Source organism: Eubalaena glacialis, chromosome 2 (genome assembly GCF_028564815.1).
Source record: "Eubalaena glacialis isolate mEubGla1 chromosome 2, mEubGla1.1.hap2.+ XY, whole genome shotgun sequence".
NCBI lineage: Eukaryota > Metazoa > Chordata > Mammalia > Artiodactyla > Balaenidae > Eubalaena > Eubalaena glacialis.
This window is the reverse complement of record NC_083717.1, coordinates 184,799,598-184,818,312: the sequence shown is the minus strand read 5'-3', so window position 1 is coordinate 184,818,312 and position 18,715 is coordinate 184,799,598. Positions and strand designations below refer to the sequence as shown.

Sequence of the window (18,715 nt, the reverse complement as noted above, 5' to 3'; positions counted from 1 at the left end):
GAAAATATTTGCAAATGAAGCAACGGACAAAGGATTAATCTCCAAGATTTACAAGCAGCTCATGCAGCTCAATAACAAAAAAACAAACAACCCAATCCAAAAATGGGCAGAAGACCTAAATAGACATTTCTCCAAAGAAGAGATACAGATTGCCAACAGACACATGAAAGAATGCTCAACATCATTAATCATTAGAGAAATGCAAATCAAAACTACAATGAGGTATCATCTCACACCGGTCAGAATCGCCATCATCAAAAAATCTAGAAACAATAAATGCTGGAGAGGGTGTGGAGAAAAGGGAACACTCTTGCACTGTTGGTGGGAATGTAAATTGATACAGCCACTATGGAGAACAGTATGGAGGTTCCTTAAAAAACTAAAAATAGAACTACCATATGACCCAGCAATCCCACTACTGGGCATATACCCTGAGAAAACCATAATTCAGAAAGAGTCATGTACCAAAATATTCATTGCAGCTCTGTTTACAATAGCCAGGACATGGAAGCAACCTAGATGTCCATCATCGGATGAATGGATAAAGAAGATGTGGCACATATATACAATGGAATATTACTCAGCCATAAAAAGAAATGAAATGGAGGTGTTTGTAATGAGGTGGATGGAGTTAGAGTCTGTCATACAGAGTGAAGTAAGTCAGAAAGAGAAAAACAAATACAGTATGCTAACACATATATATGGAATCTAAGGGAAAAAAAAAAAAAAAAAAAAAGAGGTCATGAAGAACCTAGTGGCAAGATGGGAATAAAGACACAGACCTACTAGAGAATGGACTTGAGGATATGGGGAGGGGGAGGGGTGAGATGTGACAGGGTGAGAGAGTGTCATGGACATATATACACTACCAAATGTAAAATAGATAACTAGTGGGAAGCAGCTGCATAGCACAGGGAGATCAGCTCGGTGCTTTGTGACCACCTAGAGGGGTGGGATAGGGAGGGTGGGAGGGAGGGAGATGCAAGAGGGAAGAGATATGGCAACATATGTATATGTGTAACTGATTCACTTTGTTGTAAAGCAGAAGCTAGCACACCATTGTAAAGCAATTATACTTCAATAAAGATGTTTAAAAAAAAAAAAAAAAAGAAACTGTCTCCAGGCAGTAAACTGGGGCAGCCGTATAGCTCACCTCCTTTGTTTTTGTTTTGTTTTGTTTTTTGACTGTGCCGCACAGCTTGTGGAATCTCAGTTCCCCGACCAGGGACTGAACCCAGGCCACAGCAATGAAAGCCCGGAATCCCAATCACTAGGCCTCCAGGGAGCTCCCACCTCCTTTATTTCTTGTCTCTCACTGCCTTTTGTTGCCTTGAGGTCCATTGTTTTGAAACCATTGTTTTGTATATTTGGTACATCTTTTAGATGTTGGGAGGGGATGGGTAGTGGTGCCAACTCTGGGCCTTGTTACTCCACCTTGGCCAGAAGCTGAAGTCCCAAATATAAGCTTTTAACGATGCATTTCTTGACTGAAAAGATAGCGGCTACTTTGAAAAAGCAAAACTGAGTCCGTGTCGTTCTAAATCGCTCTCTGGTTGCCAGTCTCATTATCTTTACAGGCATCAGGAGTGTTTAATGAATACAGCAGACAAAGCCTCATTGAGTCCCAGGAGACAGGGTGTCGTGACCCCTGAGATATCATGACAGCTCCTGCCTTTCTGTCGTGTTTGCAGAATCTTGGCAGGGAGCGAGGCGGAGTGACAGAGAAGTCAGCTCTGCGGCAGCCTCGTGTCTGAGACTTCACACTCTGGTGGCCTCAGCCTCCTCCTCCGTCTGACCACCTGCCTCTCACAAGGCATCACCCTCCCCCTTGAACCTTGGCGCCAAGTGGCTTCCTCTCCTCGGCCACAAATGACCTTCACCTTGCACATCAGCACCTCCTGTGTCTCCTCTCCTCTTGGAGCCTGCTGGCTCCTTGAGCAAGGTGATCAGGTCTTGGGCAGCTGGCATTAGACCCGGCAAGGGCACAGTTTACATCTAATTCATCTTTGTACTCCCAGCTCCTAGCACGGTGCCAGGCACAGAGGGTGATTAGTAAATGTTTGGTGGATGAATGAACGAATGAATGAGTGAGAACCTTCATGATTCTGTCTTCTCAAATATGAGCCATCGGTCTGCCCACGGGGTAAACGGTCTTATCACATCTGGAAAGAAGTACTGGCCACGCCCAGTGAGAAGGAAGTTCAGGCAGGGGCAGACCTGGCCTGCAGCCTAAAGATCCTGGGGTCCTAATCCCGGCCCCTGGGAAAGCTGCTTGATCCTGAGCCTCAGTATTTATTCTCTTTTCTGAAATGACACCTCCTAGGCTTCCTCAGACTCCAACATCCCTGATCTTTTCTAATGTAAAAAGAATGAGTCAAGCAAGGATAAATAAGGATGCATTCTTTGAACACAATAGCTGTTTTCTTGGCAAAATCCAAGATTTATGTCTTGGACTGTTTCACAAAACACCTCCCTCTTTTCATATCCGGTAGTATTTTTGCTTGGGGTACTTTCCTCACATGCAAGTGGTGAGCAGTACACTGCTGAATATTAGAGGGGGACCCTCTGAAGAAGGACCCTCTAGAACAAACCTCCCTGCTTTCATTATCAACTGTGTTTGAAAAAAGTCAGCAAGAAGGAAATTCCCACCTCATTAACAGCAAATGTAAAGAAAAGAACATCAAGAGAGGCACTCTGAAATTTAGCATCTAATTCCAAATGAAGTTTAGAATCAACCCTTTCTTCTGTTTCAAGTTGATGGAATTTCTCAACAGGGGCCCTGGTGGCATTCTGGAGGGACAAGTCTACCTTGTGTGGGAATATCCGGGTCACTGTTGTTAACATCCATAGCTGCTAGGCGACCAAAGACAGCCCCCACCCCCGGATTTCCAAATGCCCCCAGGAGGGATGCTGCCCCTGGCTGAGACCACACACTGGTAGATGACTGCCCTGGCCAAGGGAGTGCTGTGTAAATTGTGGGCCACTGGTGTGAGGGTTCCCATGGGCTGCGGGCTTGGCCCTGGACACTTGCCCAGAGGTGTCATAGCCTGGGTAGAATCGACAGAAAACAAAATTGCTTCCCTTGGCAGTGAAAATGCAAACCATTTGGGGCCGGGACCCCGTGTATCTGGTTGCTCTCCTGATTCTCCAGCAATGACCACTGCTGTGGGGAGTATCTGTGCCCAGTCACCCTGGGGAGACTCAGCGAAGCCAGAGACACCCCAAGATGAACAATTAGGGGGAAGGATTTTGTGTTTGATATTTCACAGAAAAAGCACTGAAGAAGTTCATCATGGGAAAGAATGAGAATCCTTTTGGATTGCCTCTCCCTTATTCTAGAGTTTATTCCCCTTTTGAATTCTATATTCTCTATCTTTTCAGTGTTGGGGTTTCTAAAGGCCTGCTTTCACCGGGCTGAGAGCAGCCACGTGGCTCAGTGACATCCTTGTCTCAGTCATTTCTTAGGATGCATTTCTGAATCTGCTTGGTCTCTGTGAGGATCTGAGCTCCACCTCTGGGGACCTTGCATCTGTTAATGGGGCTTTAGCACCTGTTCCCTGGGAAGCACATAAAGGCTTCCTGGATCTCCTAATCCAGACGCAACAATGCCACAATTTGGTAACAGTTTGGTAACCTGTAACCACTCCCTTCTCTCCATCTTTCCTTGTTCCCAACAGGAGTATACCAGAGTACAAGCACTTGGGGAAAACAGCATGGCAATTCCTTACAAAGTGAACCATACACAAACCATAGGATCCAGTGATCCCACTCCTAGCTGTTTATCCAAGAGAAATAGGAACACATGTCTATATCAAGAAAGTATGCCTATACCATGTTCGCAAATGTTTACAGGAGCTTTGTTCACAAAAGTCAAAACCTGGAAACAGCCTAGGTGTCCATCAGCAGGTGAACAGGATAAACAAATGGCGGTATATACATATAATGGAATACATCTCAGCTATGAAAGGAAGCAATTACTGAAATATGCAACGATGTGGGTGAATCACGAAACCACTGCTATACAAAGGAAGCAAACAAAAATACACACTGCATGATTCCATTTATGTGAATTTCAAGAACAAGCAAATCTAATCTGTGACTTTAGAAAGCAAAACAGGGTTTTGCTGGTTGCCAACAAGGTAGGGATTGACTAGAAGGAGGCACAGGGAAGCTTTCTGGGTGATGGAAATATTCTATGTCATGATAAGAGGTGTGGCTTACACTGGTGGACGCATTTGTCAAAGCTGATCAGATGGCACACTTAAGATGGGTGCATTTCACTATATGTAAATTACACCTTGATGATGATAACAATAAAAACATCATCAATAATAGTAATTTAATAATGAAGCCACCTATGGTATCCTTTGGGAAATCTGTCACTATTCCCTGTCACTATTCCCTGTCATTTTCCTTTGGGAAATCTGTCACTGTTGTACCCTTCGAGGTGCCTATTATTAAGTCTGGGGCATAGTTTTGATTCTTTTGCATATATTCACATCTTGAAGAACTGCCCCAAACTAGTAATGTCTGTATGTCTGTCTGTCCATCTGTCCTCCCTTACCAGCCCCCTGTCTCTTTCCCTCCCTCCCTCTCCCTTTTTCTCTCTCTCTTTCCCTCACTTCCATTCCTTTTGCAATTCCAGGCGATTCTTTCCAGTTGGGTCTAGGTGTTCCAGAGCCTCTGGGATAAGGCTGTGTGATGTCTCTGCTTTTCTCAGAGCAGAGGAAACCGGCTCTGTTGAGAGCCTCATCTACACCCGTGTGTGGGTCCACCCACACAGCTCATGCCAAGGGGGAGGACAGGTTCACCCCAAGGACCCCACGGACTGAGTAACGACAAGGGGGCCCTGCAGCACCCATGTCATATGCTTTCCAAATTGTGGCCGCCCTGTGCAGGCTGAGACAGCTGCGGAAACCCACCACATGGACCAAACCCAAGAAGGGAGAAAATCTGCCTCTTGCAAAAAGTCAGCTTACGAAACGGATGTTGACAGGCCCCCCTTTCTCTGCCCCGCCCAGTGTGCTCTGCGAGCCCTGCTCCTCACCCTCACCTTCAGAGGAAGCAGATTTAATGCCCCAACTGAGAGAATGAGATGTTCTGTTATTTTTCATGGGAAATTAAACCCGACCCTGCTGTCAGTTAGCTCATGCCAAGGGAGGATGGATGGCCCGGGGTGCGGTGCTTAACCCCAGCTCGGAGCACGTTGCCTGGCTGGAGGCCAACCATGATGTCACCTGCCGCTGGGCGGGGGTGGGGACAGCAGGACAGGTTGGAGAGCCTTCATCCGGGTGATGGATGGCGGTGAGACCAGCCTTGGTGTCACCCACAACGGTCCACCTCTGATGCCGGCTGGGACCCACTCATCTAGGGGACACTCAGGCTGCTCCCGTCTCTTTCAGCTCCCAACGCTACCTCGTGTCCCATTGAGGAAAGCTGGTGGTCAGGGCTGGTGATCATCATCGCGGTATGTTGTGCCTCCCTGGTGTTTCTCACTGTGCTTGTCATCATTTGCTACAAAGCCATAAAGAGGTGAGTGCTCACCCAGCTCTGAGCCCAGAGGGGACCCCAGCTGGGCTCAGGGGTCCTCTGCCCACCCCCATTCTGTTTTTGGTTTTTTTTTTAATAATAAAAATTGTTAAGCATTTAAGAAGCAGAAAGAATGTACAATGAACGCCCATCTACCTTCACCCTGATTCAACAGTTATCAAGATTTGGCTAATATTTACTCTCTTTCCTTTTCTTTGTATCTTTTTCTTTGCTGAAGTATTTAAAGTTGATCTCAGATATTATGCCCCTGTCATTTTAGGGGGTTCAGCGAGCATTTGATGAGCGCCAATTATATGTCAGGCTCGATGCAGTATAAAGCTCCCCTATCCGTAAGTCGCAGGCCCTGCTGTCAAGAGCTCTCTCCAGGCCTGGGAGTATGGAAATAATCCTTGCAGGGTGGGTGATGGAGCGGCTGGAGGGGGTGCCATGCTGGTTTGGAGTGGGAACTGGGTTTCGGAGTCCGATCTAAATTCAGACTCCAGTTCAAGCTGTGTGACCAGGAGGAAATCAGCTCTCTGGCCCTCAGTTTCCCTATTGGTAAAATGGGGGTAAAAAGTAACAGTCTCACCCTGGGGAATGGTGAGATGCCTTCTGTGAATGGCCTGCATAATATGTATACTCTTCAGTGCCTGGCGTACAGTACGTGCTTACCAAGTACTGCACCAACTTTCACTGTTTCCATAGTCAAAGACAGAGGAAGAAGGCTGACAGAGGAGGGAGCGAGGTTCTCTTGGGAGGAGAGGTAGCGATGCCTCAGAGAAGGTTTTCCGTGAATGTGCCACCTCAGCTGGGTTTTGAAGGATGAATAGGAGTGTTCCAGCAGGATCATGAATGATCCAAACAGCAAATTATCTTTCAATAACACTTGCCGTCATTTCTGTTAACTACCATCTCACTTGAGTTGGGGTGTGCAGCTCAGTATGGTTATTGTTGGGGCCTGAGGAGGTTTGAGGTGTGTCCAGGGCCCTAAGTACGGCAGAGTAGGCCACGGTGTGATACCCCCTGCAGTTACAATACAGTAGCTCTGGCTATGTCCTTTGATTTCCAGTTCTTAGCCTCCTCCAAAAAAATGGCCTCCCTGGCCTTGGGGGACGTTAGGGGAAGATAAAATCAAAAGACAAACAATAATGTTGCAAAATGCCAGCGGGCCATAGGGATTGTTAATATGTTTTGTTTTTTTTTTTTTTTTTTTTTTTTTAAATGTTACTGACCTGGATTCTTAGACTCTTTTTATTTTTTTTAATGGGTGTGTTGGGTCTTCGTTTCTGTGCGAGGGCCTTCTCCAGTTGCGGCAAGCGGGGACCACTCTTCATCGCAGATGCGCGGGCCTCCCACTGTCGCGGCCTCTCTTGTTGCGGAGCACAGGCTCCAGACGCGCAGGCTCAGTAGTTGTGGCTCACGGGCCGAGCTGCTCCGCGGCATGTGGGATCTTCCCAGACCAGGGCTCGAACCCGTGTCCCCTGCATTGGCAGGCAGATTCTCAACCACTGCGCCACCAAGGAAGTCCTGTTAATATGTTTTTAAGAAAGTTTTTAAAAAATTCCCTAAGGCCCAAAGTTAGAGGATCTATTCAGAGCAATCATAAGACCAAAGTTATTTAACTTTACCCGTTTAGTCGGTTGTTCTGTGTGATTTCACTTTAATAATTCAAAAGCAGAAAGAGTAAAATATCAAGTCAAAAGTCTTAAAACATGCATATATGGTCAGGCACACAGGGTGAAGGGCTGCATCAGGCCAACAGCGTGGGAGTGTCCTGGTGACCAGGCAGGAAAGGCAGAAGTCATGTGAACTCTGATGGGGGTGAAACAGCATTTGAGCTGAGAGCCTGCTGCAGCCGGAGGAGGATTTTAAGAAGCAGAGCAGGGGAGGCATTCCAGGCAAAGGCACCTGTGTGCGCAAAAGCACCAGGCGCCAGGAAGCCCCTGTGACCAGGCAGATGAGGCTGGAGGGAGCCCTGAGCCCGACGGGGGGCGGGGCGTCTGCCCCACCAGGCGGAGCGGTTGGCCCGTGATTCAGTAGACACAGGGAGCTACTGAAGGTTCTGGGGGAACAGTGTGCAACAGCCACCTGGGGCACTGCCAGAGAACGGGGCACTAGTCCCCTCAAGGACCCTCCTTCCGCCAGCGACAGGCTGCACCATCTTTTTAATAAGCTCAGGCTCTTGCGAAAGATACAGCGTCGCTTCTGCCTCTCTCTCTGCCCCAAACTCTCCTGAAGAAACGGGCTACCTGCTCCAAGGGCAGGAGGGCAGGGCGAACCTATCAGAAGAAGCTGACGTTCACAGCTCCGCACTGTGGCGTTTCGGCCAGCGGTCGCCTTGTTTCGGCGGAGCGGCGGCCCTCACAGAAGGTGTGTGGAGGCCCCGTCCTCACCGCCCTCGGAGCAACGGAGGGACCTCCCGTCTCCTTCCGCCGGCTCTGGGCTCTTGGTTCCTGGGTTTGTCAGCCGCCTGGAAAGACAGAGAACTCGCCCCAGACGGCTCAGTGGGTCCCTTCCATGGTGTGGCTGGGACTCCTTCCCGGAGGGTGGGCGGGGCTTCTTCCCAGGGGTGTGGGCGGGGCCTCCTCCTAGGGTGTGGGCGGGGCCTCCTCCAGGGGGTGTGGGCAGGTCCACCGAGCGGTGGAATTCGTGAAGCATTTCAGGACTAAAAGCGGTGGGAGCTCTTAGCACCCCTAGGACAACGGAAATAATACAAGGGGAACCTAGAGAGCCCGGAGACTGGAAAGAAGGGCTAATCAGCAGGACCTGTGGTTGGAACTGCGGGAGATGCAGCCCCAAAACAGCAGGTCGGGGGAGAAAACTCCCCACCCTTTCTTTCTCCAGGCTCCCAGGTCTCCTGAAGGTGCCTCCCATTGGCCAAACCCAAGAAACAGGAGCCCAGGAGATACTGCATAGGTGTCAGCCTCCCGGGCCCACGTAGTAAACGGAGCACAGTCCCTTTTCTGCCCCAGCGCCAACATCAGCAGCCTCCTCTGGGTGAAGACCCAGCCCTCTGCCGTCCAGACCCTCACAGACCAGAGAGGGCATCCCTGGCGCAGGAGGACAGATAATCAGTGACCGGAGGGGCTGCTGCTCACGGTCAGTGGGGGGCAGAAATAGAGGCCAGTTCTCCCAGAACCGTCCTGGAAGGAAGCTTGACCTGGGGAAGGTGGATCAACCTCTCGTGGGCTGGGGGAGAAGGAGCAAGCAGAAGTTACACCCGGTGCAGGAGAGCAAATGCCCCCTCCCGGCTCCCCCAGTTGACCTCTGTAAGAGATAGCCTGGCGCAGGCAGCTGTCTGTATGCATTTCTCTCCCGAGTAAATGGAAGATTTCTTGCTCACAGTCAATTCTTTTTGGTTAATAATTCATCTGAAACATGCCTTTTCTCTCAGGAGACAAAAGCATTGCATGTCGCTATAAAACCATTAAAAGGAAAATTCAGTGATAGACCCTACTTTCTTAAAAAAAAAACACTCTCACAGCCTGGAGTCCTAGGGGAGGATTTCCAAGAGATCTTTGTGAATGGCCACAACACAGCCTTTTGGAGCCAGATTGCTGGGAGGATGGCTCTAGGATCAGCTGGGATGGGAAGGAGATGATTCTGGAGATGCCAGCTCAGCTTGGCATGTGGGGTGTGGCCGCAGGGATGAGACAGATGCAGAAGGCGCACCCCCATAGTGCCCTCACTGGGCATTGACCTTGATGGGAGGTGGGGTCTACTTAACACTTTCCACACGCAGACTCAGTGACTCAAACTTCATCCTGTGACTCAACAAATGTTCCCAAGGTCCCAACTCTGTGCTGGGAGGTAAGGTGCTCACAGGGCATCCAGGTTGGGGGATCCCAGAGGAGGGGGCGCCTCACCTAGATCTGGGGTCTTGAGAAGTTTTTTGGAAGGAGATGGGCATCCCACGTGTTAGTCAGTGGGACTAACACGTGCAGTGGCCCCCAAGTCCCCTGTCAATAACCAAATTCTGGAGGGTTTCCAGCCATGGGGAGCCCACGCGGTCTGCATTCCAGTGGCTCCTTGCTCTGAGCTTGCTGTGACCACAGGATGGTCAGGCCCCAGAGCCCTTGGGCGTTCTGGACCTCGTGCTCCATCCAGGCCTCTTCCCCACCCCAGGCCTGGCATGTACCTGTCATCAGACAACAGGACAGCCTGGAGCTGTTAAAAGAACCCAGAACTGGGAGTCAAGACCCCTGCGTTCTGTTCCCAGCCCCAGCCCAGCTCAGTGGGTATCACTGCCCTCATCTTCAAAGTGAGGGTCCCTCAAGTCTCTGTCCAGTTCCCTGAGCCTTTGTTTCTCTGTCCTGGGATGGCAGGCGGACCACTGCCACTAGGTCCTTCCACTGCCCGGACGTGTAAATACTGGGCCAGGTGCCGGGGCTGTGCTTGGCCTGGGCGCTCTGGTGGTGGGTGCTTCAGGCACAGCCCCTGCCTTCACTGCACACATCCCTGGGGGGAGAAGTGGGTGTTAGTCAGATTGCCCCCCGAAGAACCAGGAATTACAATGGGAGAGGACTGCCTGGAGGGAAGACCAAGGCTCTGTGAACAGGGACGACAGAAGAACCTCTTGGTCCAGGGCGGGACAAGGACCTCAGACAAACCGGAGTCAGCGAGAGGCATGGCGATCAAGCTCCAAGGTGCGGGGTGCCCAGTGCCTGGGTAGGAGGGCCAGGTGGCACCCCACAGGCCTGTGGGCCCTCAAGAGTGAGGTCATTCTCCTAGGTGGGTTTGCAGCTTCTCTGCCGGCCACGCCCTTCATGCAGAGACGTGTGCTGCAGAGACGGCCTCCCCCCTCCCAGCCCCCTCCCTTGAGCTACTCCCACTCCCAAGGCACAAGAAGAACACCCTGCTTCCTTTGGTGGTGCATGGCACGGGTCCTTCACCCTCTGCCATCGATTCGCCATTAAGCCACTTGACAGCCACTTCCTTCTGATGTACAGGGTATTGGCTGAAAGACCAATAAAAGGCTGCAGAACAGTTTGGCCGATCCTGCAGGCTGCTAATTGCAGACAATAAGCAGGCATGCTGCTCCCAGGGAGTACGCTGCGGTGCGCACACCTGAGAGCGCCTGGGCACGCGCATCGTTGCTGGGCTCCCGTGCGCATCAGCTTTTCGTGGTTGAGTTGCTGCCAGGAGAACAGGCACTTCTGAACGCCCAAGTCTCCTGGATGGGCCTTAGAACCCACTGACTGGCATAGGCTGCTCAGTGAGCCGGTGCTGGTCCACACGTATTTATTGAGCACCTACTGTGTGCTGGGGCCTAGACTAGATGTCAGGGATGTAGCGATAAACAAGACTGGGTCCCTGCCCGCCCCCCTCCTTCTGCAGAAGCAGAACAAACATACGCACACTGGCAAATGAATAAATGAAGCGCTTTGAAAGACTGAGTGCTACGAAGAGGAAAAAAGAGAACCTCGGGGTAATGAGGGAGAGGAAGAGACGGGGGTGGGAGAGGTGCTTCCCCTACCCCAAGTGTCAGGAGTGCCGTGCATGCCTCTTGAGGTGGCTTTATGGTTAGAAAGTATGGTTAGGGCTTTGAACGTTCATTATCACTTTTTAATTTAATTTTTATTTTTATTAAAGCGACACATGCGCATAGTTAAAAATGTCAAATGAGTCACAGCCTATTAAGAAAACCAGCAGCCCCCTGACTGTCCCTCTTTCTCCCCAAATCTCATTCATAAGAGGCAAGAGCACTTTTGAGTGTTAATTGTTCCTTCTGGTATTTCCCTCCATGTTCTAAGTGATGTGGATACTCTATTGACATTTTCGTTCAATTTGAGACATTATCAATTGACTTTTCACTGTAGCAGATACAAGGTTCAGGACCCTAACGCTACCCACAGACGTACAAAGCACTTCCCCGCTTCCCATCCACTTCCTATAGGTGTCTCCAGTGAGAGGTTCAGTGACTAGCCAGTGTCTCCCTTAGTAAGTGATCATGTAAATATTGATCACAGCTGAGTGTCCTATGATTCGTTTCCTTCCCTGGGGTTAGCAATGCCTCTTCCCAATATGGTCAAATACATCAGGTGATCAATCTGTCAGTTCCATGTTTGTCTTGGAGAATCCGTCCTCCTCTCCACGTGGTTGGTAGCTCTCTGGGCTTGATGCACATCGGTTGCGTTCTCCAACAGCCTTCCAAGCTCCCCTCTGGGAACTTGCTGCACTCAGCTCTCTCCCTCTCCTTCTCCCACTCCAGTTCTTTATTTCTTTAGCTTGACTCCATCGTGGAATTTGTCCAAGATCTTTCCTGAATCATAGACTCGATAGCAAGTCAGTTTAGTGAAGTTAGTTTTCTTTTTAGAATTGACGTTCTTTTTGGAGCTTTGAGATGGCCCAGAAGAGGGTTAGCTCTTACTGAGTGTGTGGCAAGTCAAGAAGACCTGGTTCCCGGGCAGCTGGAATGCCATGGAGGAGGGCACATGAGATTCCTGTGATGTCTGAGCCAGAGTAAACCTCCATGGTCGTAGGAGGAAGCTGAGACCTGGATGGGGACGAGACGTGGCTCAGGTCACAGAGGTTTCCAGCTCTCCTCTCACATCCTTTGAGGACGCAGGGAGCTGCCCTCCTGGCTTCCAGCTGAGTCCTTACTGCTCACTCAAGACCCAGCTCAAACACACCTCCTCGGACATGGTGCCCTGGGCTGGGGTAGATCTTTCTTCCCCGCCAAGTGCTAGAGTTGTAGCTCTCCCTGGATTTACATTTCCGCTTTCTGCTCTAGGTCGGTTAATGTTGGTGTTTGCACGTGCATGGGCTCGTGCACGAGTGGGTGACTGTGCACACGCACGCACACGCACACACAGGCACATTAGACGGGGGAGTGGTCGTCCTGTCTCACTCATCTCCTCTCTCCTCCACAGCGCCTGGCACACGCCTGGCACATGGTAACTCTTCCATGACTTCCTGTGGTGCGAATGGAGGCTTGTTTGTATAGGCTTGCCAGAGTCTGCCTTTAAAAATGACAAACTCTATGTAGAATTTCAGTAAACTTAGTCGTTTTGTTCCTCTCCCTCTGGGTGAGTGAAGTAGAATCTGCTATTAGAGTGAATAACGTGTGCACGGTTTTAATGCCTGGCCTCACCCCTTCATCAGTTTCCTGACCGTCTGCCATCTCGGCCCCCTCCCGCCAAGCCCCTTCCTGGTACCCAAGCTCCAGTGCACGCACACTGACTCAGCAGCCCGCTCTCCATGCCCGGAGAGGCCTGGCCTCCCTGCCACCCGTACGTGACACACTCTCGGCTGAGACTGCCTCAGAGGAGGCAGGTCCTGCCATCTGCTGCCTCCCCTTCCGCCCCAGAGGACACACCCAGCAGCCCAGCCCTCTCTTCCCCGGCCTCTGTTGAACTGCGTAGTCAGGGTCAGAGCAGGGGCCAGAGGAAGACAAGGTGGGCTGGGTCCGGGATTCAGAACAGGAGTGGAATCTCTTCATCCAGCCTCAACTTACCGTGAACTTCCAGGAGCAAGAAATTCACCTCGAATGCATCTTGCATCCCTGGGGTCTTGAGACTGGGGTTATCTTTTGCACCAACACCTCTTGGGACAGGTGGGGGCCTAATGCAGTGATTGGGTGCTTGAGACCCAGCCTTTCCCATCTGCCACTTCTATAGCAATGCCACTCCCCACAGGCCCCCAAATCCAACCTCTCTGGCTGGAATTTGAGACTATCATGTCTGGCTGTACCGTGAATTAAGTTAAAAGTAGTATGCTCCGAGGAGGGACCCTTTTGGCATCCGTGTTGAGCACAGATGCATGGCCTTGGCTGCTCAGAAACCATCTTACTTCCTTTGGGACCTGGGCTGGATTCGGAGAGCTGGTTCCAGTGCGTTGCTGCAGGACCAAGACTCAACCTTCTAACTCCTGGGCCAGCACTCCTTCCCCTGAGCCACGCTGCCATCCTCTTGGCTGTCCCAGTGGTGGGATCAACACACAGATTTCTTTTGAGTCCCAGATGCCACAGTATCTCTCATTATTTTTACTATCACCACACTTCTCCCTCCAAGAAGAGATTGGGCCCAGAAGGGGCTGGGGCGCAGGGTGTCCTGACCTGCCTTGGGCTCAGATACTTACTTGGGCTTATTTGCTCTTCTCCCCCGCCCCAAGGGGTCCTCATGCTGTGGTGGGTGATGAAATCCCATCCTGGTGGTAGGAGGCGTGCTGTAGGGACCAGCTGCTCTGTCTGCCTGGGATCCTCTGTTCAGGAGCCCTGCGGGGTGCACCAGCGGATGGGAGGCTAAGACAGGTCCCTGCTTCTTAGGCCTTCTTCTTTTGTCACCAGGAAGCTCCATCCTCCCTGAACTCGTCTCTCCAGACATGCTGGGTCAAGGTTATGGGGCAGGATGAGGGGATAGACAGGAATCCCCGATACAAGGAGTCCTCTGATGGCTCCCACTGCACTCAGAATAAGATCCAGATGCCTTGTCCTGCCAGCCGGGTCCCGAGGCGGACATGAGCCCCAGAGCCTCCCTGGCGCCATCCTTCGACTTGCTCAGCAGATGTGGCCGAACAAGGACGCCCTGGTGGTTGGTGGGGGGACGGTGAGCACAGGGGACGCGACTGGAGTGTGAGGTTCATCAGCCACGTGTCTGGCTCGCCTTCCCCTGGTGATGGCAGAGGATGCGGGGTGGGAAATGGGGCTGCTGCTTCTCACAGTCAGGGACACCCTCTGTGGCCCAGAAAGGCTTGTCTTTGGCTTCTTGACGAGGTTTGGAGAAATCTGCAGTCTACAGAGGCGTCTCATGATGGAACCCTGTGTGTGTGTGTATGTGTGTGTGTGTGTGTGTGTGTGTGAGCATGTATGTGTGTGATATACATGTGCATGTATGTGTGTGTGTGTAGTGTGTGTGTGTGTATGGGTGTGTGTGTTGGCATGTATGAGTGTATATGTGTGCATGTATGTGTGGGTTTGAGTATTGTGTGTGTATATGGGTGTGTGTGTGTGACGTATGTGTAGTGTGGTATGTGTGTGTGCGTGTGTGCATAGGTATGTGTGTGTGTGTCGGGAGTGGGTTGTGGGGAGGATGAATGCCTTTGGAAGAGGGGGTCTGAGACCTTTAACCTCGCTTTGCTGAGAATGACCCTCCGTGGGGTGCGTGAGACAAGAAAGCAGCCGGCAGCCTCCCCCTCAAGCCCTCAGAGCTGTTCTTCGCTTCCAGTTACCCCACAGAGCAGGGGCTGCAGGTGGGGCCTGTGGCAGCCTTGCCAGCGTTGACCGAGAGGGCTCCGCCCTGCCCGGGCTGGACCAGCCGGTGTTCTGAAGTCAGTGAGCCATCGGCGCCGCCCTCCAAGCAGAGAACGGGGGGCCCCCTGTGCGCCAGGCCCGGGGTGGGGTGGGCGTGGGGTCTCAAGGTGGGAGACCTCACCCTCCGACAGCTGGGAGTCGGGCACAGGGCCAAAGAAGAGCTCACTTCCCTTTCTCTTGGTTTTAGGAACCAGGCCATGTAGGCAGCCGTTTGCGCCCATCTCTTCCCACACATACCGGGTGGAAAGGCCTTTCTTTGGTTTAGCGGGACCTGCCCGGCTGGCTCACGGAGGGGCCCGGCTGGGTCCGCACAAGCCTCCCTAGCACTTCAGGAGCCCTGCAGGGTGCACACTAGGTGGGAAGTCTGTGCGGACTGGAGACCACTGGCTGCTCCCCGCTGACCCCTTTCCAACCGCAGTACTGAGAGCTAACACACACTTATGGAGCACTTACTGTATGCCAGATGCTCATCTAGGGGCTTGACACGCATTAACATATTTAATCCTCCCAACGGGCCTATGAAATGGACACCATTATTGTGCCCATTTTATAGACCAGGAAACTGAGGCCTAGAGAGGTTAAGTGGCTTGCCCAAGGTCACACGGCTAGAAAGTGGTGGAGCTGGGTTTACTGAGCCTGATTCTTCCTCCCAGCACTTCCGCAGCGTCACCCTGAAGAGCCGTGCTTAGAGAGAGGACGGAGACGGGGTTCAAGGCAGAGCCTTGTCCTGCCGTTGGTAAAGCTCCAGCTTCCACCGGGCTCCAGTGAACCCCAGAAGGGCTTCAGGACTGGGCTGGGGCAGCAGCCCAGGGGGCAGAGTGAATGGGGGGATCAGCTCCAGTGGGGGAGGGGAGCAGACCAAGTTCACTTCTCAGAAAAGCCCTTGGGGCAGCCACTTCCCTCAGCGCACCCAGGCTCTTGGACTGCTCCTGAGGCAGTGCTGCGCCTGCCAAATGTTGCCTTCTTTGCTGGCTGGAGCCCCTGCCGAGAACCCCATTCCTGTCTGGGAAGCAGGCTGAGTCACTGAGAAGGCCCTGGAGCTCTCTCCTGGCCCTGTCCCCAGTGTCCCTCCAGCCACGCCCTCTGAGCCATCGTTCCCCCCAAGGCCCCGGGAATGCAAAGGAGTCTCCCAGCCAGCAGCCTGCGTTAGAAATCTCTCCTCTCCTCCTGGCAGAAGGAATCCTGCTCATTTCCTACCTACTCCCTAAAAAGGGCAGGAACTCTGTGCCCTCCAGGCTTTGTCCATTTCCCTGTGAATTCCAGACCCCCTTCATCTCTTCATTATCCACCCCCTTTTTTTTTTCTTTTTTTCTTTTTTTGGCTGTGCCACGAAGCATATGGGATCTTAGTTCCCTGTCCAGGGATCAAACCTGTGCCCCCTGCAGTGGAAGCGCAGAGTCTTAACCACTGGACCACCAGGGAAGTCCCTCATTATCCACCCTTGAAGGCCCTTAAGCCTCATCTCCCCTGCCCTGGACCCATTGCAGCTGATTTTTCAGACCTAGCCCAAGATTGAATATTTATTAGGGAGAAAAGCAGAAAAATCTTTGGGCCCAGAGATTTTTGCCTCTATTTTCTGGAACCCTGATTCTGATGAAATCCCTCTATATTAATGATAAATTTAGGAATCTCACTTAAGTCCATCGGTGGCCTCATGTTAGGGGCAACAAAGGATCTCACTATAAGAATATGCATCCCCACACCCAATTTTCCAGGCCAGGTAAAACTCCCTGAGTCAGAAATCAAGCCCACCCAGCAAGGTCAGAGCTGCTTGAGGCCCCTGGAAAGGGGTGGGTGGGACAGGAGGAAGGGTAAAGCAGACAGAGGGAGAAAGGCCCAGGGGGAGAGGTCAACTCAGAGTCTATCTTTTCCAGGAGCCCATCACAAACAAGGCAACTTGTCTGAGCCCTTTCTGAATTCCAGAAAGTGTCTGTGAGCGTCTACATAAATGGGGTTTTCAGACCCTAGAACATAGCATGTGCTGGGTTAAAGCAAAATGAGACAGGCTTCTGGGAGGACTCTTGAGAACTTTGGGGGATCTCCAAGAGGAGGATGGAGGAGGGCCTTCCTAAGGTGATTGGACCACAGAGCCCATTTGGGGAGAAATGCCTCCTTTATCATCAGTAGCAGCAGGACGCTGATTTAGCAGAAAGATGTCTGGACCAGGACATGGTAGTAGTGGGTGGTGCTCCAGGTCCCGCCACAAACTAGCTGGGAGGTCCTTGGGCAAGTCACAGCTCTCCCTAAGCCTCAGCTTCCCCATGAAATGAATCTCATAACTTCAGGCCTAGCTTCTTCAGGGGACCGTTGTGAGAGGGGACAAGAAAGTGTGTGGCTGATAACCATGTTGCCTCTGAACAGGCCTGGTAGTCCCACCCCATGAAACTACTGATAACCCGCTCACAGACCCTCCCTCCCCTAAACTAATCACCAAGGGCCTTATCCCATAGGCATCAAACTGTCACCACCTACCAGGCCTTCTCCTGATGGGTTTGGGCAGGCTCTGAGGACATTTGAGAAGGCAGATGCAATCAATCTCTAGGCTTTCAACCATGACCACAAGCATTCAACTTAGACAACACACAATGAAAGCCAGTTCAGGCGCAGCCCCAGCGTTATTGGGGATACAGGAGGTGTCTGAGCTGCTGCCTCATGGGCCTCAGATCCACCCAAGAGACAGCAGGATTGTGGCATGGGGTCGGGCTACACAGCATGTATGGCATGGACCTGTTGGGAGGCTGTGGCCACTCAGGTCTGGGGCTGGGGGCCGAAGCCCTCCTGAACCATGCAAGAGAGGAGGTGGGATTTGAGCCAGGCCAGAAAGCAGTGCTGTGAATTCAGAGTCTCAGCGAGTGGGCACGAGCCTTCTCAAAGCCTCCCTCCCAGCCTTCCCGATGCCCTGCGTTTGTAAGAGGAATGGCTCCTGGGGTTAAAGGGCCTCTGGAGTGAGTTTCAAATGGCTCGATGTGAAGTGTTTGAGAACCACTGGGTTGCACTAGTTTAGTCTGGACATTCACCATCACCACCACCACCACCGTTACCATCTCTACCGTCATCATTATTACCACTACCGTCAACTGCACCACCATTACTATTACCACTGTCATGGCCATCATCACCACCACCATGACCGTCACTATCTTCACCACCGTCAACTCCACCAGGACCTCCACCCCCATTACTATTACCACCACTTCCACCCACCATCACTACCGCCTTTACCATCAGTGCCACCACCCCTGTCATCACCATCACCACCTCCACCACCATTACCACCAGCACCACCATCCACTTCATCACATTTTCCACCTGCCTTTGATCACACAGAGGTAAGATTATAAAGTCCAACCACTAGCACCTCTCCTCTTTTAACCGTCTGCACCCCAAATATTCATCGTCATGTCTGTTGGCTCATAATCAAAGAGACCAACCAAAGCCTGACCAGATATCCTACTAGGCTGAGCGTACATTCTGGTTTGTCCAGAACAGTTCCAAATCATGCCTGTTGTCCCTGCTTCTTTATTCTTTATCCCTGCTCCCCTCTTTCACTGTCAGCTACGTTTGTATGACATTATATTGTCACCCTAGTTTAAGACCACATCCCGCTTCTGATTGAGTCCCACGAAGACTAGCACCCCGAGGATGCTGACCTGGAACAGAGCCTGGCGGGAAAACTAGGAGGGTGAGATACCCCCCCCGCCAGGCATCGATAACTAATGGATGCCCCTGCCTCCCCCTCCCTTGCCTTCCCGCTGCTGCACCGGCCCCCAGGAAACCCCTGAGAAAAGAGGAAAACGGCACCGGTGTTGCTGAGTATCCCATGACCTCCTCGCACGGCAACAAAGGGGTGGACGTGAACAGCGCCGTGGTGTGAGTCTACAGGCCCTGGGCCGCTGGCCAGAGGGGCACCTCGGCGGCACTAGTGGACACAGGAAA

General features: G+C 51.8%; 1 protein-coding gene across 1 annotated transcript in view; it reads left to right on the top strand.

The window, feature by feature from the left end:
- PRIMA1 (proline rich membrane anchor 1) overlaps window positions 1-18,715 on the top strand; it is a 60,399-nt gene extending 41,684 nt beyond the window's left edge. The window contains exons 4-5 of the mRNA XM_061182836.1: window positions 5,403-5,532; window positions 18,551-18,715. Coding sequence (XP_061038819.1) covers window positions 5,403-5,532; window positions 18,551-18,653 — 233 coding nt within the window. The 3' untranslated portion in view covers window positions 18,654-18,715. The remainder of the gene's footprint in view (window positions 1-5,402; window positions 5,533-18,550) is intronic.